We start from the raw sequence: 26,369 nt of genomic DNA on the forward strand, positions 1-26,369 counted from the left end.
TCCAGTCATTCCAATAAATGGTATACCCCTTGATCTTCAAGAATAGGACTTGGAATTAGGGATCAGCATCCCGAAAGCGATGTGTTAGAAGAAGCCTCCCGAGTGGCCCAGCAGTCTAAGGCACTGCATCTCAGTGCTTGAGGCGTCAGTACAGACACCCTGGTTCGAATCAAGGCTGTATCACAACCGGCCATAATTGGGAGTCCCATAGGGCGGTGCCCAGCATCGTCTGGGTTTGACTGGTGTAGGCCATCATTGTAAATAAGAATTTGTTCATAATTATTAACTGAATTGCCTAGTTAAATGTTTTTTTATTTACAGTAAAGTTTAACATCCATATATGGCCAGCTATGTAAACTTTAACATTGTTTTATCCTGCAATAGATGTCGTTCAATTGGTAACATACATTTTTGTCTTCTTTTAATGCCTCTTAGTAATCTAAAAGTAACTGAATGTAATCTGATAACGTTACTGAGTTTTGGTAATCCAAAAGTTGCGTTACTGATTACAATTTTGGACAGGTAACTAGTAACTGTAACGGATTACATTTAGAAAGTAACCTACCCAACCCTGAGTATAGGCTCTGCTGCAGAAAATGTAGCCCTACCAGTCACAAGAAAAAAAAGTTACCACCATGACATGTATTGTGAACTGAGCGCTATATCTCAACCCTGAGCATTGATCATGCAGATAGCAGAGAAAAGGCCATATAGTAGCCAGCTTTAGACATCCCATATAATTTAACAGTTCCATTTCACATCTGTTGTTCATAGAAATCATTTGTCATAATTTACCAGTTTCTCGCAGTTATCTATCCTGGGAAAAGGGAGTGAGTTTGGGCAGTAAATCTAGGTAAATCTCGGTAGCCCAGTTCCCACTATTCCACCCTAATTGGCACTAAGAGCGTTCTCAAGTTGCTGTGGACCTCCTTATTTCTGACTGTAGGAGTCTTGGCAATTAATTGCCTGTGATTTTTCAAATCAGCTTAATCATCAACGAGCAATTTCCTCTAAGCTAGTTGAATGACTCCAGTCCAGCTAGTATAGGTTGATGGAGAGGCACTAACTCTCGCTGGCCGATATCAATGTGTGGAATTAAAGTACTTAGTGGCTTGGCTTATGACCTGGCTGTCATCCACTATTGAATGGGTTTCGTCACCATCTGGCCATGGACACATTGAGCAATAGAGGGACCTACAGGTTAAGGTGGTTGTCACCTACAATGTAAGTTAAGTACAAGCAAGGAGATTTGGACTGAGACCAGTAGTTGGATCTGAATTATATATCCAGACTCTGGGGCCGAGGTCTTTCAGTCTGGGGCCACCATACTAATAGATGAGAAAAGGTACTAAAAAGGTACTAAAATCCAGCATTATAGCATAAGTACCGACAGCTGACACGTAAGTGGTTGATGTATGTGACTTAAAATAACCATTATTTTGTTTTGCTGTTCATTCCACATACAGTCCACAAACACAAAACCTTAAACTTCTGAGGGGGTACACTTGGGTATCAGTCCCCATAACCACCTGGGGTTTCTTATGAAATAAAATGTAGTGCTTTACAGTCCCAGCTTCCTCAGTTAAATATTTACAGTAACATCATAGCAGGGGGTGATTCGTAAATACACTATACATTCAAAAGTATGTGGACACCTCTTCAAATTAGTGGATTTGGCTATTTCAGCCACACCCATTGCTGACAGGTGTATAAATCAAGCACACAACCATGCAATCTCCACATACAAACATTTGCAGTAGATTGGCCTTACTGAAGAGCTCAGTGACTTTCAACGTGGCACCATCATAAGATGCCTCCCTTCCAACAAGTTAGTTCGTAAAATGTCTTCCCTGCTAGAGATGCCCCGGTCAACTTTAAGTGCTATTATTGTGTAGTGGAAACATTTGGGAGCAATAACGGCTCAGCCCCGAAGTGGTAGGCCACACAAGCTCACAGAACGCGAGCGCCGAGTGCTGAAGCCCATAGCCCGTAAAAATCGTCTGTCTTCAGTTGCAACACTCACTACGGAGTTTCAAACTGCCTCTGGAAGCAACGTCTGCACGATAACTGTTCATCGCAAGCTTAATGAAATGGGTTTCCATGGACGAGCAGCCGCACAAAAGCCTAAGATCACCATGCGCAATGCCAAGCATTGGCTGGAGTGGTGTAAAGATCGCCGCCATTGGACTCTGGAGCAGTGGAAACACATTCTCTGGAGTGCAGAATCAAGCTTCACCATCTGGCAGTCCAACGAACTAATCTGGGTTTGGCGGATGCCAGGAGAAACCTAACTACCCCAATGCATAGTGCCAACTGTAAAGTTTGGAGGAGGAATAATGGTTTGGGGCTGTTTTTCAATGTTTGGGCATAATTCCAGTGAAGGGAGATCTTAACGCTACAGCATACAATCACATTCTATATGATTCTGTGCTTCCAACTTTGTGGCAACAGTTTGGGGAAGACCCTTTCATGTTTCAGCATGACAATGCCCACGTGCACAAAGCGAGGCCCATGCAGAAATTGTTTGTCGAGATCGGTGTGGAAGGACTTGACTGGCCTGCACAGAGCCCTAACCTCAACCCCATCGAACACCTTTAGGATGAATTGGAAAGGCGACTGCGAGCCAGGCTTAATCGCCCAACATCAGTGCCCGACCTCACTAATGTTCTTGTGGCTGAAAAGAAGCAAGTTCCTGCAGCAATGTTCCAACATCTAGTGCAAAGCCTTCCCAGAAGAGTAGAGGCTGTTAAAGCAGCAATGGGGGGACCAACTCCTTATTAATGCCAATGATTTTGGAATGAGATGTCCTTTGAGCAGGTGTCCACATACTTTGGGTCCTGTAGTGTATCTCTGTAGCAGAGACAGATCACAGGAGAATACTCCTCTCTTCCTCAAATTTGAAGATTTGGTAAACTCTCATTTAGGATGTTAATTCAAATCATGTTGTCTATTAGAGAAAATCAATAATTTTACAGAGGGCCAGCACAATCATACTGCAAAACCACCCCTGAAATAAAATACAGAATGGTATGGAGAGAGGGAAATAGATAGAAAAAGGAAATGAGAGTGTGAGATAGAGAAAGAGAGAGAGAATAGATGATAGTGGTTGTGGAGGATCTGAGTAGAGTGGATATACAGTAACTCTTTCCTGTACGGAATTACAGTGCTCCTGGGGACACTCACTGCAGAAAAAAAGAACTGCTGCAATTTAGCTCAAGAGCCGCCACCATGACAACTGATGAAAGAAACCAGTATACACAAAGAGAATACTATCCTCTCTCTTGAAACTTAGGAGGCTAGTCTGTTTGAGAGCATCTATAAGGCATTGGTATGTGCAGAGACCTTACAGTTAAGTCTTGGCTTAATTGACTAATGTTTTGCTAATACTAATGCACTGGCATTATTTTTGCATTCTCCTGGATTAATTCAGGCACTGTGTGACATTTTGGAGCCAAGATTGTAAATCTTATTCTTGCGTTGGATTATGAATAATAAAATATTGCATCATTGTCAAGCTCCTCAACATTTTGCTGAATGAGCTAAAATAAACAAAGAGCTAATATTTGTTATATTCCTTTATACAATTTAGAAAACAAATCACCACTCATTTGAATTGTAAATTAGATCCTCACATGGTAATGCTGAATGCGGTATGTTGTGGTTCTAGGAGTGTGCTATATACAGTAATGTCAGTTTTCACATAAGTGGACCCGAGGATTTTCAGAAACGTTGTGGCAACACACTGCTTTGGCACCAAAGGGTGTTATCAAAATTATGTTTTGCTTGGCTGATATCATGACAGGAGGACATTGGCTTGTGCTGGAGGCCCTCAAGTTTACCAATGACTAATATACTGCACTTGAGGCTGTTCTATTATCAGCCAATGACATGGTTAAGGTTGACATTTACATTTTTGTCATTTAGCAGACACTCTTATCAAATCAAATCAAATGTTATTGGTCACATACACATGGTTATCAGATGTTATTGTGAGTGTAGCAAAATGCTTGTGCTTCTAGTTTCGACAGTACAGCAATATCTAACATGTAATCTAACAATTCTACAACAACTACCTAATACACACACATCTAAGTAAAGGAATGGAATAAGAATATATACATAAATATATGGGTGAGCAATGACAGAGCGGCAGAGTGGCATAGGCAAGATGCATCCACAGGGACTTACAGGAGCAGTAGGGTTAAGTGCCTTGTTCAAGGGCACATTGACAGATTTTTCACCTAGTGTCATGACTTCCGCCGAAGTCAGTCCCTCTCCTTGTTCAGGCGGTGTTCAGTGGTCGACGTCGCCGACCTTCTAGCCATCGCCGATCCATTTTTCATGTTCCATTTGTTTTGTCTTGTTTTCACACACACCTGGTTTCAATTCCCTAATTACATGTTGTATATTTACCCTCTGTTTCCCCCATGTCCTTGTCGGGAATTGTTTATTGTAAGTACTTGCGCTATGTGTTACTGGCGCACATGGGTTTTGTACCCAAGTGTTTGTTGTTTTGTATGCCGTTAGTTTTATATATTAAAGTGCTCCGGCTATTCACCAAGTTCTGCTCTCCTGCGTTTGACTTCCCTGCCACCAGTTACGCACCCCTTACACCTAGTCGGCTTTGAGGACTCAAACCAGAAACCTTTCAGTTACTGGCCCAACACTCTTGACCTCTAGGCCAGTGGTTCCCAAACTGTGGCTCGCGGCAGGGGTCCAAGTGGGTTGCGTGATGACATTGCAAAAAAGAAAATACATAGAAAAATGCTTTCAGTGTAAACTTAAATGACTAAAACCAAATAGAAAGTATGTAGAAAAGATAGTGGACCTACTGTATATATTGTTCAATAATAGCCTATAATCGTTGAGAATTTACAATCAAAGCTAGACAATCAGGCCCGCATTGGTTTTGATATAATGTTTAAGCATAAGAACACAGCATTTAGCCATGTCAAAATGCATAGAATTGTAGAAAATTTGCTTAAAAACAAACAAACAAAAAAAATCTCAACTCTATGGCAAAATGTATAGAATTGCAGGAAATTGGCTATAAAACTGCAAGATTTTCTTTCAGCTCCATGGCAGGATGTGTGGAATTGCAGGAGATTAGCTTTGAAACTGCTACATTTTTGCTCTGCTACAAAGATATATTTTTTTACTTGTCTTTGGTCTGTGTATTTTCTTTTACCGCTCAACCCTTACGGTGGTTTGAGACTCAAAAGACACCGCAGTTGGTGGGTCACAAAGCAAAACAGTTTGGGAACCCCTGCCCTAGGCTGCCTGCCACCCTTTCCATGGGAAAATATCGTAAGGGGGTTTTCTTGAGTGGGTGGCAGGATCATGTTTACAGCTAATTTAGTGCATTAAGTTAATGTCTTTCATCAGGTTGTCAAGTGTAACACAAGCTCTGCAGTACATGCATTAAATTATATAAATATAATTATGCATTAAATAAAGTACATATGTTTCTCAACCACTCTCTTTGGATCCCCTTTGATCACCAAGAACTGAACCTGTAAAAAGTGGGCCACGACAAATCTTCTGTTCTAATACACAGTCCTCACTGCAAATAGTTCTCGGCCCCTGATGTATAGAGTTGTGACATCATGACGTCATGCAACTGTTGCGAGGAAACCCATGAGTTCCCAAAACTATTGTAGCAAGCTGATGAAAGCAAGAGACATTAGGAAGGAATCAGCCTAGGAAGCGTAGGAAGGAATCCTGCAATTCCACACATCCTGTCATGGAGCTGAAAGAAAATCTGGCAGTTTTATAGCCAATTTCCTGCAATTCTATACATGATATGCTTAACACCCCGGCAGTCCTACAATCTAAGCTAGATGCCCTCAAGCTCACACAAATCATCAAGGAACCCACCAGGTACAACCCTAAATCCGTAAACATGGGCACCCTCATAGACATTATCCTGACCAACTTGCCCTCCAAATACACCTCTGCTGTCTTCAATCAGGATCTCAGCGATCACTGCCTCATTGCCTGTGTCCGCGGTCAAACGACCACCCCTCAGCACTGTCAAACGCTCCCTAAAACACTTCTGCGAGCAGGCCTTTCTAATTGACCTGGCCCGGGTATCCTGGAAGGATATTGACCTCATCCCGTCAGTTAAGGATGCCTGGTCATTCTTTAAAAGTAACTTCCTCACCATCTTAGATAAGCATGCCCCGTTCAAAAAATGCAGAACTAAGAACAGATAAAGCCCTTGGTTCACTCCAGACCTGACTGCCCTCGACCAGCACAAAAACATCCTGTGGCGGACTGCAATAGCATCGAATAGTCCCCGCGATATGCAACTGTTCAGGGAAGTCAGGAACCAATAAACGCAGTCAGTCAGGAAAGCAAAGTCTAGCTTTTTCAAGCAGAAATTTGCATCCTGTAGCTCTAACTCCAAAAAGTTCTAGGACACTGTAAAGTCCATGGAGAACAAGAGCACCTCCTCCCAGCCACCCACTGCACTGAGGCTAGGTAACACGGTCACCACTGATAAATCCATGATAATCGAAAACTTCAACAAGTATTTCTCAACGGCTGGCCATGCCTTCCACCTGGCTACTTCAACCTCGGCCAACAGTATATAGACTAATTTTTTCCCCCTACTGTGTTATTGACTTGTTTATTGTTTACTCCATGTGTAACTCTGTGTTGTTGTCTGTTCACACTGCTATCCTTTATCTTGGCCAGGTCGCAGTTGTAAATGAGAACTTGTTCTCAACTAGCCTACCTGGTTAAATAAAGGTGAAATAAAATTAAATAAATAAAAAACCCATCAAAGCTTCACAATCCAACCAATCCCAGAATCAGTACTGTCTAGACTGACTAGGACCCTGCAGATTGTGTTGTCTGTACAGGGAAATGAAAGACAGTCAGGCTTGGAGTGCCTACTGATTTTAATGACCTGTGAGCTTGTCTCTAATATGCTGATTGGATTTGCTATTGATTGTGTTTTCAACTTGTGTAATAAGCCCTGTTTTGGTGATTGCTATTGTACTGCAGTGCAGATTGAACTTGGCGACGTAGAGTAATGGGAACATTTAATCATGTTTAACGGAACAAGAGGATCCTACCATTTACATTGCATTTACCTAAAATGTACACTAGCTCATACTACGGTAACCTACATCTCTGCAAATGCTTAAGGCTGTTGGAGAAGGGTTATACGTTTACATTCAAATACAAACAAATGTTAAGATCTGTAATAAAACCAATCTATTTTGTTGACATTGCACTTTCAAAACACATTCTGCATTCCTCTAGTTACTTAAGTGCAATATAGTGATGATTATTCTATTCTGCTTAATTGATCATATTTGAATAATCAAAGTTCCTGGCAAAGTTTGGAACTTGCCACAGGAAGTATGTACAGTATACACCTGCAACCTGGGCGTACATTTTGGGCTCCATGTTTCTTACCAAAATATCCATAGTATTTCAAATAGATGGAATGGCACATCAACCAAAACATGTTCAGAATTCTAAAACAAGCGATTGTAGCTGTGAGGTCATAAACAGAATGTGTGTAGGAGTAGGCTATGGTAAACAAGGACACCCTACTCTTACTTGTGCACTTTTTGATGCCTGATCCTTTCTTCAGAGCGTGTCGACTGAGTTTGCACTGGAAGTTGTTTTCCCAGAACTCTGCAAACCAAATATTCCTTCTGTTGTTATCCAAAGTTCTGCTGATGAAGTAGCGATCAAACCCTAGAGAGATCAATGAGAGGCACAGTTGGATTTGAAATACTGCAGTGATGTGCATTGGATTTTCTGACAGTGATATGACTTTACCAACTCTTTTTTCAACACTACATTGTACTTTCATCTCACTGGTGTTCTTATCCTGTTGTTGTTTACAGTGTGTCAGTGTTTAATATGGAAATATCATGCTATATTAGACTATATTGTCATAGACAACAGAAAATAGATAGAAATGTAATCCTCACTTGACCAGTACTACCTACCGTTGTGTGGCATTTAGAACAATGAGGAATAAAGGACATTATATAGTGTGTATAACATCAATACCTCGGATGGACTGCCGTTTAGGTAGGATCGTGACAGCCCCTTCTGCCATCTCCTCCTGGTTCAGGATGGGGGAGATCTTAGACCCCCAGCTGTCTGACCCCACCCATATAAAATGTCCTGTCTGGTTAGCCTTCTTAGCTGCTTGAAGAATCTGCCTGTAAGAAGGGAAAAGAGAGAATACAATACAATTTTTGACACTTATATACATAATTCGCCTTGATGATTAGTTGAAAACAGTGTGTTGGTACTGGACATGAACAAAAGCCTAACTGCACACCCGTGGGTCCCCAGAACCAGCACAACACACTAAAGAAGAACACCGTTGGAACACTGCCACCCTCCCTGCCTGTGACGGAGGCCACCCTGTGGAGTGTGCATGGTGCAGGCTAGCGAACACCCATCCCTGCCTGTGACAGAGGCCACCCTGTGGAGTGTGCATGGTGCAGGCTAGCGAACACCCATCCCAGCCTGCCAGTGCTGCCACATTACTCCAAGGTTGGTCCCTCCCTGGTAATAGAGCTAATTAAGAAGCAACCATGATGAGCCAGCCGGCATTCCCTGCTGTTCCACCAGGCTCTGTATTAATTATTCATTCTGCTGCCACTAGTACCACAGTACTCATATCAAATTGCATTTCTAACCTGCGCAGAATACAACAGGTGCAGACTTTACTGTGAAATGCTTACTTACGAGCCCTTTCCCAACAATGCAGAGTTAATAAGACAAATTCACAACAACAAAAAAAAACATGACACTATATAGAAGGAGTACCAGTACCGAGTCAATGTGCAGGGGTACGAGGTAGTTGAGGTAATATGTACATGTAGGTAGGGGTAAAAGTGGCTAGGCAATCAGGATATATTAGACGTAGTACTGGAAACACAGTCGCTACAACAGCCAGGTACAATAACAATATAGTGTTCCCCTGAGTAACTCTGCTACCCTTATTCCTCACCACTCAATCCAAAGAATGAAGAGACTGAGAAAAATGCATATTTGAATTATAATGACCTTTATCCTACCTCTCACTGAATAAACATGGTTTATTCTGAGCCCCAACGTTCCCATATGGCTTTACAGGAGACAATAATGTCCATAACAAAACCTACAGTATACTATGCAAATGTTGTCCTATGCTCCTTTTTTGCCTCACTTGAGAATGGTTCTTTGCATGGGTCCATGGCAACTTCTACAATCCTTGAAAATAAGATAGAACATATTCCTGGAAGTAAGGAGAAGGGAGGGAGCCTGTTTTGTCAACTGTCAATTGCAACTCCCCCCCCTAAGGTCGTTTACAGGACAATCTAGTTCATCACATAAACACCAGGTGTTCTCATCATGAAATCACTCAATTACATGTACTGAAGGTCTATGTTTAGGACAAAATGAATGATGGCATTAACATCCTTCTCCTGTGAATGAGGCCACTCTTGCTCAAGCATCTTTCTATAGCCTGAGTGCTGAAAACTCTTAATTGTAGTATTTTATTAAGCGGCTGCACACTTACACTTACTGGTTTCAAGGGTAGTGGGCTGACATACTGGGCTGAAATCCCCCTGGCTTTGTGTAATTACTGTATATCCACACTATTACCCATTATCAAGCTTGGATTAAGTCAATGAGCACTGGGACTTCTGCCCTGGTCATCCACCATCTACGGCTTCCTCAAATCACTGCCTGTATCCTTTAAGAAGAATATATACCTGACTAATGTCAACTGCTCCTCCTCTACATGGTAATTATAGGTTAATGCTATGTATAACAATTATTTTCCACACATTTGTACTGTTGAGCAAAAGCAATAGGACAGTGTAAAGAAAGGGCAAAGTTATTTAATGGTAACTTTGGTTACTGTAATATATTGCCTTTGGATACTTCTCACATTGGTTTATACTGTATGTTACTTGACTCAGCAACCCAATTTTTCTTTTAAGCCTATTACCTCATAGAACCTCAAAGTCCCTGCATTTGGTGTATTGCCTCTGAGGGCAGATGGATATTATACAATATGCATTCTACTCACCAAGCTCTTGGAATAAGTTAACATTATTTATTATATATGTGAGTACAAATTACATTTTAAAGTCATTGCTATATTCTTGAATATAAAAAGTTCACAGGATAGGTCAAATTGAAATCAAATTGGCAATACATTGTGTAGGGTTTTGGCTCTTGCTCTCTCTTCTTATGCACCTCTCAACAAAAGTCCTGTGTTCATATTTACAAACCATAAGCCACTGCAGTGTTGTATTGTGAAATTATTATGATGCTATGTGTGTATCAAATGACAGACAGATGGCAAATGTTGCATCATATCATTTTGGAGGACAAGCCCATACATTAGGCTATATATGTACTGTATATTCTATGCTTGTGTTAGTACTAGGTCATTTTGGAATAAGCTGTAAAACATAATGGTTAGCTGCAACACTTGCACCCACACACATCACCAACTGCCACCCCATGCCAACTGATCAAGATGCTCCTCAGTCATCCTAAAGGTAACTAAAGGTTTACAACACTGCAGTGGAACAGAGGGAATTAAACAATATGCAGCAGATTGGACATTGCTGTAATCTAGAAATATATACAACAGATGAGAAGAACATATTATAATCAAAATGCTACATATAGTTAGATTGTATGTATTTAATGTAAACTGGCACACATTCATTACAATGTGGACACCTAATGAAAACAAAGCTGTTATAGCTTACAGTAAAAAGCTAACTGAATTTGTGGGATGTTATCTGAGGATGACAATATACACATTTACAGCCATTTACACCAGTGTATACCCAATGGGCAAACATTATGAATGTTGTGTCATTAAACAGAAACTCAGATGGATTGAGTTACTTTGTTGCCATCATTTAGTTAGTTTCATCTTTTTTTCATTCCTGTAACAGTCAACTGAACTTACCTAATGTCATCTTCGTTGGCAAAGAGAATGACAACCCGGGCGTTGGGGTTCTCTGACAGTCTACGGATTACCTTGTCAAACTCTCCAAGCTTAGGTTCTCGTGGTATCTTCACTGACTGAGAGATGCACACACCCCCTGCAACCAAGACAGAGGAAAAACATGTTAGAACAATTGTTTTTTGTTAGTTTTTTCAAGGGAAATGGGGATACCTAGTTAGTTGTACAACTGAATGCATTGAGCTGAAATGTGTCTTCCGCATTTAACCCAACCCATCTGAATCAGAGAGGTGCGGAGGGCTGCCTTAACTGACATTCGCGTCTTCGGCACCCGGAGAACAGTGGGTTAACTGCCTTGCTCAGGGGCAGAACAACAGATTTTTACCTTGTCAGCTCGGGGATGGGATCCAACAACCTTTCGGTTACTGGCCCAACGCTCCTACCCCCTACCCGCCAGGCTTCCTGCCACCCCTATTATATTGGTAGGGATTGAAAACTGGTCAAGCTGTGGAGAAATGCTGGATGCAAGAGAAACTTCTATATTTAAGAGTTTTATTAAACAAAAATGTGCACAGGGAGACCAAAATGAGACTTCTGCAAGGTTATTAATAAACTGCCACCCTTCAGAAGGAAGGGAGGACCTAAATGCTCTTCCTTATGTTTGTTGTTTCTTCCTTCCATGCATAATTCCAAAACATTAAATCAAGGCTGAAACCCGGGGGTTGAATAGACTATACATTTGACACCCATGGACGATTGTATGGCTAAGGGAACCAGATACCAATTACTAAGAATTGCTTTACGTAACCTCTGACCTTAGAGACCAAATTCCAATAGGGAATAATCACCCAAATAGTGTTCTTAACAATAGACTGGGGAAAATAGACATGAACAAAAGCTGAACAGCTGATCTGTCTTGGGGCTCCCTCCAAACAGTTTAAAATCTGTACCTGGGGACTTTTACTTAAATAGACATTTATCTTTCTAAGGGTGTGCCATCTCTGATGTAGTTTGGAGTATTGGTATAGAACACCTGTCAGGAATCAGCATCAGAAAGAACTACATTGGTAAAACCAGCAAAGGGCATCTGCATTTAGATACAGTAAACCTCTATCTAAATTCAGGTTCTCCCCAAGCTAGTCTGGCATATCATTCTTAGAATCACCCTCTTTCTTATTTCTCTGTTTCAACTGAAAGTAGGCCAAAGCCAAGGATACATTTTTTTCGCTCTCTCCTGAACCAACCACACTAATCCTATTCATGTCTTCAGGACATTTTATGGATGTTTGGATGCAAGATTAAAATTGTGCAGGTGCAACATTTCACAGCAGGAGGAATGCAAGGTATTAAAACATATTTTCATGCACCACAAGGGGCATGAAAACCCATCCATTCAGTTTATAGGGCTGCCAATAAGACTGGGTAAATTGTGTAGCGAACCTATACCCAAAATGAAATGGTGAGCACTGGATGCATTTTGTGAATAGTTGCAATTTAGTATTATTTCTTTACCTTATTTTACCAGGCAGGTCAATTAAGAACACATTCTGTCCATGTATTATTGTTTAACTTTAGCACTGTTAGGCTTTTGTTTAATTATAAAATACACATGCCTTGCTTACTGGGAAAGCATCATTTAATTGATATGCAGCTTCAACTTCATAATTTCTGACACAGTAAGCATTATTTATGTTGTGTACTGTATAAATCCAAATGTATCAAGCCTTAAGGAATTGCACTGACTCATAGAACTATTAAGTGGGCCTTCAGAAACATTTAAAAACTGACTGTTGTCGCAAATAAATGAATAGTGATCAGATCAAAACTCCAAAACAGCCCACCCATACAGCACACATGTTATGGAAACCAGTGCTATTTCGTCTAAATACAATCAGTCAAACTCATGTAACCTAATTCCATACTGATCATTCCTAATCTGGCGTGTTAGACTCTGATACATGTAACCGGTGTGAAATGGTTAGCTTTGCGTGCTAGTAGCGTTTCCATCAGTGACGTTACTCACTCTGAGAACTTGAAGTAGTTATTTCCCTTGCTCTGCAAGAGCCTCGGCTTTTGTGGAGCAATAGGTAACTAAGCGTTGTGGGTGACTGTTGTTGATGTGTTCAGAGGGTCCCTGGATCCAGCCCAGGTTGGGGTGAGGAGATTGACGGAAGCAATACTGTTACACACACCCAATACACTTACAAGTCCCCAAAGAGAGCAACAAACCTTGCCTTGCCTTGAGGCATTGGTATCCAGCAGCAGAAAGAAAGTGAGCGAGCTCCAGCATACGTCCATTGGATACCAAACAAGCCAAGGCTTTCTAATTCCCAGAGAAACATTTCAGGAGAATTGTTTTGTCGTCCTGCCAAAATGCCACAGCGTCTATGTGCATGCTAATGAACTCGCCTCTCTTGACTCATACAAAGCCGGCCCGCTGTATCATCAATGCAGGAATAATACCCTCTGGTTCAGTGAATGGCTGCCAGGGCCTCACAATGGATCAGAAAACAAAGCTGCGCCCCAGCTCTGACTAATAGGTTGGGAAAGTGAAAGTAAGAAAAAAACAAGTAGCGAAGAACATTAGAAGGATAACAATGGCAGTGATGACAGGCTAGCTCATAGGTGCAAAGGGCCACTTCCAGTTGATGGCATGCACCAGTCCTCAGTCAATGGCGTGCATTAGATGTTCTTGTACTCCCACATGCTGTATAGTACAAGTAGTTTATTTTTCTTTGATTATGCGGTATTGCTAAACCACTGGATTTTTATCACTATTTGTTTACCTGGTGAATGTTCTAATCTTGCTGGTCATGCATGTGACAACAAATAGGCCTAGATGAAGCAGCTGGCGCTGGCGGTACTCTGCCTATGTAGTCACTTGGCTGGATCATTTATTTTTCTTCTCTGGAAAAATAGAGACTTATTCCTACTCATATTGTGGTTCATGTCTGTTTCTTGCATGGCCAGCCATCGTCATATTGACAGATCCATGATTCCACAATTCTTTCCTACACCCTCCACATTAGATTGAAAGCCATTTGTGGGTTTACATCTACAGCATATTCTTACTTGAGACAGGAAATTAGGGAGTGTTTTATAGACTACTCACCATTCAGGGCCCCACTCTATGCAGTCTCCCATCCCACTTTCTTGTTGTCCGTCTCCAATCCTACTCTGTTCCACCCTGTAAACTTTTTCCAACTAATTAAACCCAGTCTAAACTAATTATCCTGGTAGGTTTGTCTATCCATCTAGCTGTCTCATTCTATATACAGTACATAGCCAGTAGACTCATGGGAAATTTTACTTCAGCAAGATCTAGAGGAATGCTATAGCACCTCTCCTTGTCATTACTGGAGACTCTATCCATCTTAAGAGCGTCTTTGCCTCACTGGTGTCTCAGTCCCAGGGTCCCTAACCATATGCTCTGTGGAGGAGATAGAGAGTTATCCCTTCTCCCCGCTCCCTCTTCACTGCTACTTTTCTGTGGCCTAGCCTCTGGAGAAGGAAGCAAGGGGAGGGAGATAGAGAGATATCCCTTCTCCCCCTCCCTCTTCACTGCTACTTTTCTGTGGCCTAGCCTCTGGAGAAGGGAGCAAGGGGAGGGAGATAGAGAGATGGAAAGTGAAAGCAGTCGAGGTCCACTATAAAGATCTAATAGATCTGCAGGAAAATACATTTAAGTCCTTTCTGCAACTTTCTGTATTTCACCAAAAAAATGGTTGATCTGTTGAAGGATGTAATGGAAATTAAACAAAGTTTGGGATTTACGCAGTCGGAGGTGGAGAAGCACCATTCAACACCATGTCTGAGGATTTTGCATTTTCCAAACAACCCTTGACAAGCTCTTCCAAAGGAGACTACCTCGAAAACCAATTGAGGTGCAATAACATTTTAATCGATGGAATTGAGGACGTAAAGACAGACTTTGCATGTCAAGGCCAAGAAACTCCTGGAAGATCAACTCAAACAGGACCCTAATGTAACGATGTGCGCTGAGAGTCGGGATGCAAGTCCAGGGAGTGAATACATTTAATAAAAGAACGGAACTTAATACAAAACAAGAAACACAAACAACGCACAGACATGAAGCTGGAACAGAAATATCAGTGCCTGGGGAAGGAACCAAAGGGAGTGACATATATAGGGAAGGTAATCAAGGAGGTGATGGAGTCCAGGTGAGAGTCATGAGGCGCTGGTGCGCGTGACGATGGTGACAGGTGTGTGGGATAATGAGCAGTCTGATAACCTAGAGGCCGGAGAGGGAGCACACGTGACACCAAACTCATCGAGATGGAGAGGGCGCATAGGAATGGCACTTTATTCCCCGATGGACGGACCAGATCTAGAATGGTGAAACTGCTCTGGTTCAAAGACAAGGAGGATATTCTCAGAAGAGCCAAACGCCTGTAGGGAACCAAAATCTTCATCAATGAAGACTTCTCCAAAAAAGGTATGCCTCAAAAAAAAGGAACTGTTGCAGGTGACTCCGCTATAGTCAACTGATTTGACACGCACACACACACATTCACACACATATTTATTCTACTTTGTTCATGTGTTTCACCTAACCTCATGACCAAAAACACACATCGCTCTAAATGTCATAACCCTCTGAAGTCTTCAGTGGTGTTATGTGGACTGTGTCAACGTGCATTCCATAAGAAGTGCACCCCTATTGATAAAACTTTTAAAACCAGATTCAAATTAACCCAAATGTATTGCTGTATTGGACATGTGAGGCTTGCAGTTCTATTTTTCTGTTCCACTCTCTGGATGATTGTGACTTTGTATCTCAGTTGGGCACGATATCAACCCTGATAACATGGTCTTTAACCCATTAGAAATGAATAAAGAGATTTAGGTCTTACCTGAAACATGATAGAAATTCCTTGGATTACATTAAGGGACATCTCCCTTCTCTGCTTCAGTTTGATCCCCCTGATGTACTGTAATGGAGGTGATAGAGGTAATTGGAAACTTAAATATATCAGCAGTAGGTCATGATGAGACTGGTGCCTCTTTGGTGAAATCAGTGTCTTCCTTGATTACTGAGCCTCTAACGTACAGTCCCATTCAAAAGTTTGGACAAAGCTACTCATTCCAGGGTTTTTCTTTAGTTTAAGTATTTTCTAAATTGTAGAATAATAGTGAAGATATCAAAACTATGAAATAACACATGTGGAATCATGTAGTAACCAAAAAGGTGTTAAACAAATATATTTCAGATCCCTCAAAGTAGTCAGCCTTTGCCTTGATGACAGCTTTGCACACTCCTGGTATTCTCTCAACCAGCTTCACCTGAAATGCTTTCCCAACAGTCTTGAAGGAGTTCCCACATATGCTGAGTACTTGTTGGCTGCTTTTCCTTCACTCTGCGGTCCAACCCATCCCAAACCATCTCAATTGGGTTGAGGTCGGGCGATTGTGTAGGCCAGGTCATCTGATGCAGCACTCCATCACTCTCTTTCTTGGTCAAATAGCTCTTACCCAGCATGGAGGTGTGTACGGGCTGCAGAAAAACAAATGATAGTCCCACTAAGCGAAAACCAGATGGGATAGCATATAGCTGCAGAATGCTGTGGTAGCCATGCTGGTTAAGTGTGCCTGGAATTCTAAATAAATCACAGACAGTGTCACCAGCAAAGCACCCCCACACCTCCTCTTCTATGCTTCACAGTGGGAACCACACATGCAGAGATCATCTGTTCACCTACTCTGCGTCTCAGAAAGACACAGCGGTTGGAACAAAAAATCTCAAATTTGGACTCATCAGACCATAGGACAGATTTCCACCGGTCTAATGTACATTGCTCGTGTTTTCTTCAACCAAGCAAGTCTCTTCTTCTTATAGTTGTCCTTTAGTACTGGTTTCTTTGCACCAATTCGACCATGAAGGCCTGATTCACGCATTCTCCTCTGAACAGTTTATGTTGAGATGTTTATGTTGAGATGTGACTGTTACCTGAACTCTGAGAAGCATTTATTTGGGCTGCAATTTCTGAGGCTGTTAACTCCAATGACCTTATCCTCTGCAGCAGAGGTAACTCTGGCTCTTCCTTTCCTATGGCGGTCCTCATAAAGAGACAGTTTCATCATAGTGCTTGATGGTTTTTCCGACTGCACTTGAAGAAACTTTCTTCAAATGTTCCGTATTGACTGACCTTCATGTCTTAAAGTAATGATTGACTGTCGTTTCTCTTTGCTTATTTGAGCTGTTTTTGTCATAATATGGACTTGGTCTTTCACCAAATAGGGCTATCTTCTGTATACTACCCTCACCTTGTCACAACACAACTGATTGGCTCAAACGCATTAAGAAGGAAAGAAATTCCACAAATTAACAAGGCACACCTGTTAATTGAAATACATTCCAGGTGACTAACTCATGAAGTTGGTTGAGAGAATGCCAAGAGTGTGCAAAGCTGTCAAAGGGAAAGGGTGTCTAGTTTGAAGAATATCAAATATAAAATAACACTTTTTTGGTTATTGCATGATTCCATGTGTTATTTCATAGTTTTGATGTCTTTACTATTATTCTGCAATTTAGAAAATAGTAAAAATAAAGAAAAACACAGGAATTATTACATGTGTCCAAACTTTTGACTGGTAGTGTATATCTTCACCAAAGCTATGGAAACTGGTATTGTGCTTAAAGATTAGAAAATGTCAAAAGTATCCCCCTCTATAAATATCGGCATCAAAGATCTTTTACAAATTATCGCCCAATATCTGTACTACCGTGTTTTTCTAAAATCCTTGAAAAAATTGGTGTATAAGAGAACGTTGAAACATTTAAATCAACACTATATTCTGTATGCGCACCAATATGTTTTTTGTAAAAAATTACTCCACAGGCTCTTTTGCAACTTGTGGATAAAATCTTTTCAACCCTGAACTACAATGAATACTGTAACGTTCGTCTGGTGGTGTATGAATGGACCAAGGCGCAGCGGGTGATGAATACATGACTATTTATTACAAACAGACGAAACACTGACAAAACACTAGAACAAACTACAAAACAATAAACGAAGGCAACAGACCTGAAACAAACAAACTTACATATAGACGAAGGACGCAAGAACAGGAACAGACTACCTAAAACGAACGAACAAACGAAACAGTCCCATGTGGAATTACACAGACACAGGAACAATCACCCACAAACAAAGAGTGAGAACAACCTACCTTAATATGACTCTAAATCAGAGGAAATGAAAACCACCTGCCTCTAATTGAGAGCCATACCAGGCAACCCATTAACCCAACATAGAAAACACATAACATAGACTACCCACCCAAACTTACGCCCTGACCAATTAAACACATACCAAACAACAGAAAATAGGTCAGGAACGTGACAGAATCCCCCCCCCCCCCCCCCCCCTCAAGGTGCGAACTCCGGGCGCACCCCTAAAACTCAAGGGGAGGGTCTGGGTGGGCATCTGTCCGCGGTGGCGGCTCTGGCGGTGGACGAGGACACCACTCCACCACTGTCTTTGTCCACCTCCTTAGTGTCCCTTGAGTGGCGACCCTCGCCCCCGAACATGGTCCAGGAACCTTCACCAACGCCCCTCTACAATAGGGGAGACAACTCAGGACAGAGAGGTAGTTCAGGACAAAGAGGTAGCTCAGGACAGAGAGGTAGCTCAGGACAGAGGGACAACTCTGGACTAGTGGCAGCTCCGGACTGAGTGGCAGCACATGACTGAGTGGCAGCACATGACTGGAGGGCAGCACATGACTGGAGGGCAGCTCATGACTGGAGGGCAGCTCATGACTGGAGGGCAGCTCATGACTGGAGGGCAGCTCATGACTGGAGGGCAGCTCATGACTGGAGGGCAGCTCATGACTGGAGGGCAGCTCATGACTGGAGGGCGGCTCTGGCGGCTCCTGACTGGCTGGCGGCTCTGGCGGCTCCTGACTGGCTGGCGGCTCTGGCGGCTCCTGACTGGCTGGCGGCTCTGGCGGATCCTGACTGGCTGGCGGCTCTGGCGGCTCCTGACTGGCTGGCGGCTCCTGACTGGCTGGCGGCTCTGGCGGCTCCTGACTGACGGACGGCTCTAGCGGCTCCTGACTGACGGGCGGCTCTAATGGCTCGGGACAGACGGGCGGCTCTAATGGCTCGTGGCAGACGGGCGGCTCTAATGGCTCGTGGCAGACGGATGGCTCAGAAGGCGCTGGGCAGACGGATGGCTCAGAAGGCGCTGGGCAGACGGATGGCTCAGAAGGCGCTGGGCAGACGGATGGCTCAGAAGGCGCTGGGCAGACGGATGGCTCAGAAGGCGCTGGGCAGACGGATGGCTCAGAAGGCGCTGGGCAGACGGATGGCTCAGAAGGCGCTGGGCAGACGGATGGCTCAGAAGGCGCTGGGCAGACGGATGGCTCAGAAGGCGCTGGGCAGACGGATGGCTCAGACGGCGCTGGGCAGACGGATGGCTCAGACGGCGGTGGGCAGACAGATGGCTCAGACGGTGCTGTGCAGACGAGCAGTGCAGGCGGCGTTGGGCAGACAGCCGACTCTGACCTGCTGAGGCGCACAGTAGGCCTGGTGCGTGGTGCCGTAACTGGTGGTACCGGACTGGAGACACGCACCTCAAGGCTAGTACGGGGAACAACAACAGGGCACACTGGACTCTCGATGCGCACTATAGGCCTGGTGCGTGGTACCGGAACTGGAGGTACCGGGCTGAGGGCACGCACCTCAGGGCGAGTGCGGGGAGAAGGAACAGTGCGTACAGGGTTCTGGAGACGCACAGGAGGCTTGATGCGTGGTGCCGAAACTGGAGGCACTGAGCTTGAGACACGCACCACAGGGAGAGTGCGTGGAGGAGGAACAGGGCTCTGGAGACGCACTGGAAGCCTGGTGCGTGGTGTAGGCACCGGTGGTACTGAGCTGGGGCGGGAAGGTGGCGCCGGATATACCGGGACCGTGTAGGCGTACTGGCTCCCTTGAGCACTGAACCTGCCCAACCTTACCTGGTTGTATGCTCCCCGTCGCCTGACCAGTGCGGGGAGGTGGAATAACCCGCACCGGGCTATGTAGGCGATTAACCCAACATAGAAAACACATAACATAGACTACCCACCCAAACTCACGCCCTGACCAATTAAACACATACCAAACAACAGAAAATAGGTCAGGAACGTGACAAATACGCTCTTGGCATATTTTTAGATTCATCCAAAGTGTTTGACACGGTTTATTTTAATTTTATTTAACCTTCAATCATGAAATATTACTTTATTTATAAATTGCATTATTACAGTTTTCATGATTATACATATAATTGCCTTGATAGTTATGTTTATGACAGAGAACAATTTGTTTATGCAAATGTGGGTGCATCTACCAGGCCAAGATATCCTGTGGTGTGTCACAGGGTTTGATAATTGGACCTTTGGTATTCCTAATCTATATCAATGACCTTGCTGCTGTGTTTTTTACCATACTTAATTGCTGATGATACCAATTAGATTTTATCACTAAATCATTTTCATTCACTAATTAATAAAGCCAACTCAGGCATGGCCAAATTTTCTGAATGGTTCCAGATCAACAAATTATCTTTAAATGTACAAAAATCCAACTTTATTGTATTCACTATTAAGAATAAGAAATATTGCAAAAAACAAAAAGAGCCAGAATCTCAATTGGTGGGAATGAAATGGAACAAGTCACATCCATTATATTCCTCAGAGTTCTAACTGATGAAAAGCTTTCCCAGAAAGATCATATTCATTTTGTCTGCAGCAAAGTTATGAAATCTGTTGGTATCATCAAAAATATTAGTGGTTTGGTTCATCAGGCTTGAGTCCTAACTCTATACTATAGCATAATTGACCCAAATCTAATTTTCTGTAATATTGTCTGGGCCAGTACATTATGTATAACACAAGACACTGCGATAACCTTTTCCCTCTTATCTGCCGCACCTCACATAGTCAATTCTCTATCAGATACAGAGGTACCATCCTCTGGAATTCTTATCTTCACATTGCCTGATGAACCAAACTACTCAGTAATCTCCTCCATATAGCATAACTCTCACACACTCACATGCACACGCACACACACGTTTAAACAAAACAAATGTTTTGTTTTCTGTGATTACTGATCAATTAATTCATACATTTATAATTAACAGGTTTTGTTATCTGTTTTAATAAAAATAAAAATAAATTGTACTTAAGTATTTAAATGTGGGTCCTCTAATGGGTCTGTGGCACAAAATCACTGCTAGCATGCCTGCTTCATCAGCTATTATATTGCAATCATATTACAATGCATTACCAATCTCTGTACAATTGTTGGAATATAATATGTATTCATTGTTCTGCAGGTATTCTTATTATTTCCTCATTACAGAGATGTTTGGTGGGGGAGTTTATTTTGAACTGCGAAAACAAATCCAGCACAGACTGTTATGCCTTTTTATCGATCTAATTATGATCGTTCCCTCATTATGCATCTGCTATTATAGTTATGCAAGGTAATAATCCAACGGTAATGACTACCTTCCAGGAACCTGTTTCTCCACAAAATGCATTTCTAGATAAATTTTAGCTGCAGGACAGGTTTTAATTAGGAAAATTCTCCTTCTTTCCCCTCTTCTATGACGAAATTCCCCACATTGCAGACCAATCATTTAGATCCACTGTCATATGGTATGAACATGTAGACAGAAAGACAGATAGATAGTCAAGCAATTAATAAAAACACAGTGAATGTTGCAACCACCCTAGCATGGAAACAATTTTCTTAATCTCTGAGGAGATTCATATAAGTAATTATCTGTTGCTTAGAATAAATGCTTTGAATCTTGCCCTAAGAACTAGTATCAAAGATCGTTTTAATTTGAATCATATAGATGGTTCCGCTATTGAATGGGAAGAAATAAATGACCACAATTTCACCTCACCAACTTGCCATTTGTTTTTATTTATCCATATGCCAAAGCCATTTCTCAGAACTCCCCTATCATCCTCTTTAGAACTGAGAAATGTACAAAATCCAAAAGGGCACCTATGTGTACAGTATGTCCTCCCCAGATAGTAAGGGAAGGTGTGCTTGTATTATAAGGAACACTAGAGGACTTGTCAGACAGTATAGGGTTTACTTAGTTTACTCAGTGTGTATGCTAATATGAGGCAGCAGCTCTGGAATGAATCGTGGTACAGGCGTGGGTTCACCGTCACTGTGGGAGAATGCTGCCGTTTGTGTTGTGCCCACAGGCCTGCTTGTCAAACACTTTTAGGGCCCATGGGGATTCACACTAATATCCTGCTTTTCCTCTCTTACTCTGGTGCTGCTGATCATGTACTTCCTAGTTAATACTGCTCCAGTTACACAATAATATTTATGTTGATGCATGACATGGCTGACAATGTGAGAAGTTTGCTCTTACAGTCACTGTGTGTTGTGTGTGCTGTGAGTAGTGTGCGGTGTGCAGTGTCTACCAAGGCAGATGTTTAATAAACACAGACTGTACACTTGAAAGGGGGAAGGTACACTAGAGTCTATAAGAAGAGGGAGCAGAGAGGTGTACTAACAGGAGAGGAGGGAGTAGCTAGGAGAACAGGGGGAATACAGAGAGAGCAGTGAGGCAGCACACACCTAGGTACAAGAGAATACAGAGGGGAGTATTAGAGCACTCTGTTATGCCTGGGATGTTTACATTTGGAAACAGAGAGAAACGGGATTTGGAACTAGCGGAGGCAGACATGAAAAGCTATGAAGTGAAAATAGGTTGTGTCTTAGCACCCTCATTGCTAGCTGAGTACATAGACACAGTAAACAAGTGCATACAACACATATACCAGTGGATGCTCCTCAGAGGAGGAAGGGAAGGACCATCCTCCACAGTGAATTTCAGAAAATGTTTAATTGTAAGACATTTAAAATTGTATCACTTTTAGATAAAACTATACTAAATATACATGTGTATATATACACGTGTCACCAAATAACTGATTAAAACACACTATTTGCAAAGAAGGTCTACGGTACCCTCAATAGTACTCTGTAGGGTAGTACCATGGTGTAGCCGGAGGACAGCTAGCTTCCGTACTCCTCTGGGTACATTGATTTCAATACAAAACCTAGGAGGCTCATGGGTCTCACCCCTTCCATAGACTTACATAGTAATTATAACAACTTCCGGAGGACATTCTCCAGCCTATCAGAGCTCTTGCAGCATGAACTGACATGTCCACCCAATCAACGGATCAGATAATATATCTAGTACTGAAAGCATACATTACAGCTAGCTAGCACTGCAGTGTATAACATGTGGTGAGTAGTTGACTCAAAAAGAGAGAAAGAAAATAGTTGAACAGTTTTGAACAAACTATTTTCTTCCAAAATGAAGGAGAAGCAAGATAGAAATAGAGAGCTAATAGCTAGCAAATGCAGTTAGCTAGTTTAGCCTACTGAAACAACATTAGCTAGCTGGCTATGACGTTCCAACAAAACACTGGAACTCTTCCAAGTCAAGGTAAGCTTTTGGTAATACTAATTTATTGCCACCAGGGCTGACTGTACACTAACATTATTGCATGATTGTAGCGGGTTTACTAGCGCGTTAATTCTATTAGCTATGTTGACTATAACATTACTTTATCTATGGTGACAACAATGTAGGCTGTGTGCAGCGATTTGGCTTGCACATTTTTTTTCTGCCTGGTCACATACATCTGATCTGTTGTGCATTGAAGTCCACAAGCAAAGGGAAGAGATGAGAGGAGAAGAGCGTGTAGATAGATGCGAGAAAGAATACAATGTGGCTGCTATTAAAGTGAACAGTGTTTACGCGTGATCAGCGGTGTATTCATTTTGCCGATTCTGTTTAAAAACGTTTCTTAACTGAAGCAAACGGAACAAAACAGAGATAAACATACCTACATTTGTCCAATAGAAACTGTTGGACTAATGATTACACCCTATATCAGCTAGATGCAGGCAAGAGTGTGCAAGATGGTATTGAATGTCACTGTCTGCCCATGTGTCATCACTCGACCTGTGTGCACCTACTTTGTAAACTTTCATTCATAGGCTAGGTTGTAGCAACATGATGGGTATAGCAAAAATCATGTAGTAGCCTAAACCTGTTGCTGTTACATAGCTCGGCGCACAATTGGCACAGCGTCGCTGGGTTTGGCCGGTTAAGGCCGACACTGTAAATAAGAATTTGTTCTTAACTGACTTGCCTTGTTAAAAAAAGGTTAAATATATTTTAAAAAATACATTGAACTGGGTGAATGGAATATGAATGAGACACATCCAATAATCTGTAATAGAAATAAGGCCATGCTCATGAAAAAAAATTGTCCACCCTCATCTTAAACAGCACTGACCGCCACTGACATATACCTGTACATGTATCCAACAGAGGCAGATATGACTTTGTTTGGACTTCAGGTCATTTGAAAATATAGACATGTTCTTATCTTCCTTCATGACCACGTGGGCAAAGGTATGCCAAAGTAGGTTCAGTGTTGGACTGCGGATCGCATCCTACGAAGGACTGTTTTTAAGTCAATAAGTTGCACGACATATAACATCAATTATTTCCCCAATTGTGTCTCCTGTGTGTGATAGACTTCCCAAATATACAGCCTTAATTTAAGTAATTACATCAAAATAAGTGCACTAAATTGCATACACAAAGGACAGACATATTAATACCCATATTAATATCTGAATTTAAAACTATGCTTCTCCCTTTAGAAGGAAGAGGTAATCGACGATCTAATGTTTTGACATTGAATGCACCATTTACTGCAAAAGACTAGATTTAGGTAGCCATTTCTTGCCTTCCATGCCATATTAACAGGGGTGACGTGTTGTCCCTCTGGTTTGTATTCTTGCCTGAAGAGTTTGGTATTTTCATCAAGTGAACTCTTGAACCAAGCTCTTTCAAATGAAAGTGTTGCCCAAAGCTCCTAGAAGGTTCCATTGAAAGTGAAATGGAATGAAGGAGCTGAGTGCAAAAGATCATCCTAATTGGCTAGCTGGCTATGAGACTGGGGAATGTTGTTGGCCCACTCAGATGGTAATGTTGGTGCACTACCAGACTGTGGAATTGGATCAGATATAAAATAATATTAACACTACAAGAAAAAACAGAAAGAATAAGGAGAGGTTCAGAAAAACACAGAAATATCCTGGATGACAGAGAACTTGGCCTCTGCATGCAGTATAAAGCATCTACATGACCAGGAGGGGTCATTGAGAATGACTAAACATCCTTTGGTCAGGGGACGAGTTCCTGCTGGTGGTCTCTTGAGCCATGTCACCAGACTGCTGTGCTGAGAAGCCTCTTCGCTTGTCCCATCCACCAAATACAAACTTTAGGCACAAAAACACCCTGACACCATGTGTGCATTTCTATCATGATATTTTCTCTGTCTGACTGAAATTAAATTAATACTGGTTAAACTTCTTATGGCTGAGATCCCGCTAACGGGATCGATATGACAACAGCCAGTGAAAGTGCAGGGCGCCAAATTCAAACAACAGAAATCTCATAATTAAAATTCCTCAAACATACAAGTATCTTATACCATTTTAAAGGTAATCTTGTTGTTAATCCCGCCACAGTGCCCGATTTCAAAAGGGCTTTACAGCGAAAGCACCACAAATGATTATGTTAGGTCACCGCCAAGTCACAGAAAAACACAGCCATTATTCCATTCAAAGACAGGAGTCACAAAAAGCAGAAATATAGATAATATTAATCACTAACCTTTGATGATCTTCATCAGATGACACTCATAGGACTTCATGTTACACAATACATGTATGTTTTGTTCGGTAAAGGTCATATTTAAATAAAAAAAACTCAGTATACATTGACGCATTATGTTCAGTAGTTCCAAAAACATCCACTGATTTTGCAGAGAGCCACATCAATTTCCAGAAATACTCATAATAAACGTTGATCAAAGATACAAGTGTTATACATGGAATTTTAGATCCACTTCTCCTTAACTACGGGATGGGTGTTCCTAAACTGGGACGGTTGTTGATAACGTGTGCTAATGTGACTAGAATGACGTTGTATACAACAGCCAACTTTCCGGGACATGTCTTATATGGGCATTAAGCTTAAATTATTGTTAATCTAACTGCAGTGTTCAATTTACAGTAGCTATTACAGTGAAAAAATACCATGCTATTGCTTGAGGAGAATGCACAATAACATGTTTATCATGGCAACTGGTTTGATATATTCACCTCCTGAAGGTAAATAATGTACTTACATTCAGTAATCTTGCTCTGATTTGTCATCCTGAGGGTCCCAGAGATAAAATGTAGCATAGTTTTGTTTGATAAAATACATTTTTATGTTCAAATTTAGGAACTGGGGTCTACATTCTCTGGCTCCCCACCCACCCTGCTCGG

General features: G+C 42.0%; 1 protein-coding gene across 1 annotated transcript in view; it reads right to left on the reverse strand.

The window, feature by feature from the left end:
- The window catches only part of LOC129860828 (metabotropic glutamate receptor 4-like), a 334,179-nt gene that overhangs the window by 69,597 nt on the left and 238,213 nt on the right, over positions 1 to 26,369 (reverse strand). The window contains exons 4-6 of the mRNA XM_055931640.1: positions 10,961 to 11,096; positions 8,038 to 8,192; positions 7,576 to 7,716 (exon numbers count right to left, since the gene is read on the reverse strand). Of these exons, the coding sequence (XP_055787615.1) occupies positions 7,576 to 7,716; positions 8,038 to 8,192; positions 10,961 to 11,096 (432 nt within the window). The remainder of the gene's footprint in view (positions 1 to 7,575; positions 7,717 to 8,037; positions 8,193 to 10,960; positions 11,097 to 26,369) is intronic.

This window comes from Salvelinus fontinalis, chromosome 8 (assembly GCF_029448725.1).
Source record: "Salvelinus fontinalis isolate EN_2023a chromosome 8, ASM2944872v1, whole genome shotgun sequence".
Classification (NCBI taxonomy): Eukaryota; Metazoa; Chordata; class Actinopteri; order Salmoniformes; family Salmonidae; genus Salvelinus; species Salvelinus fontinalis.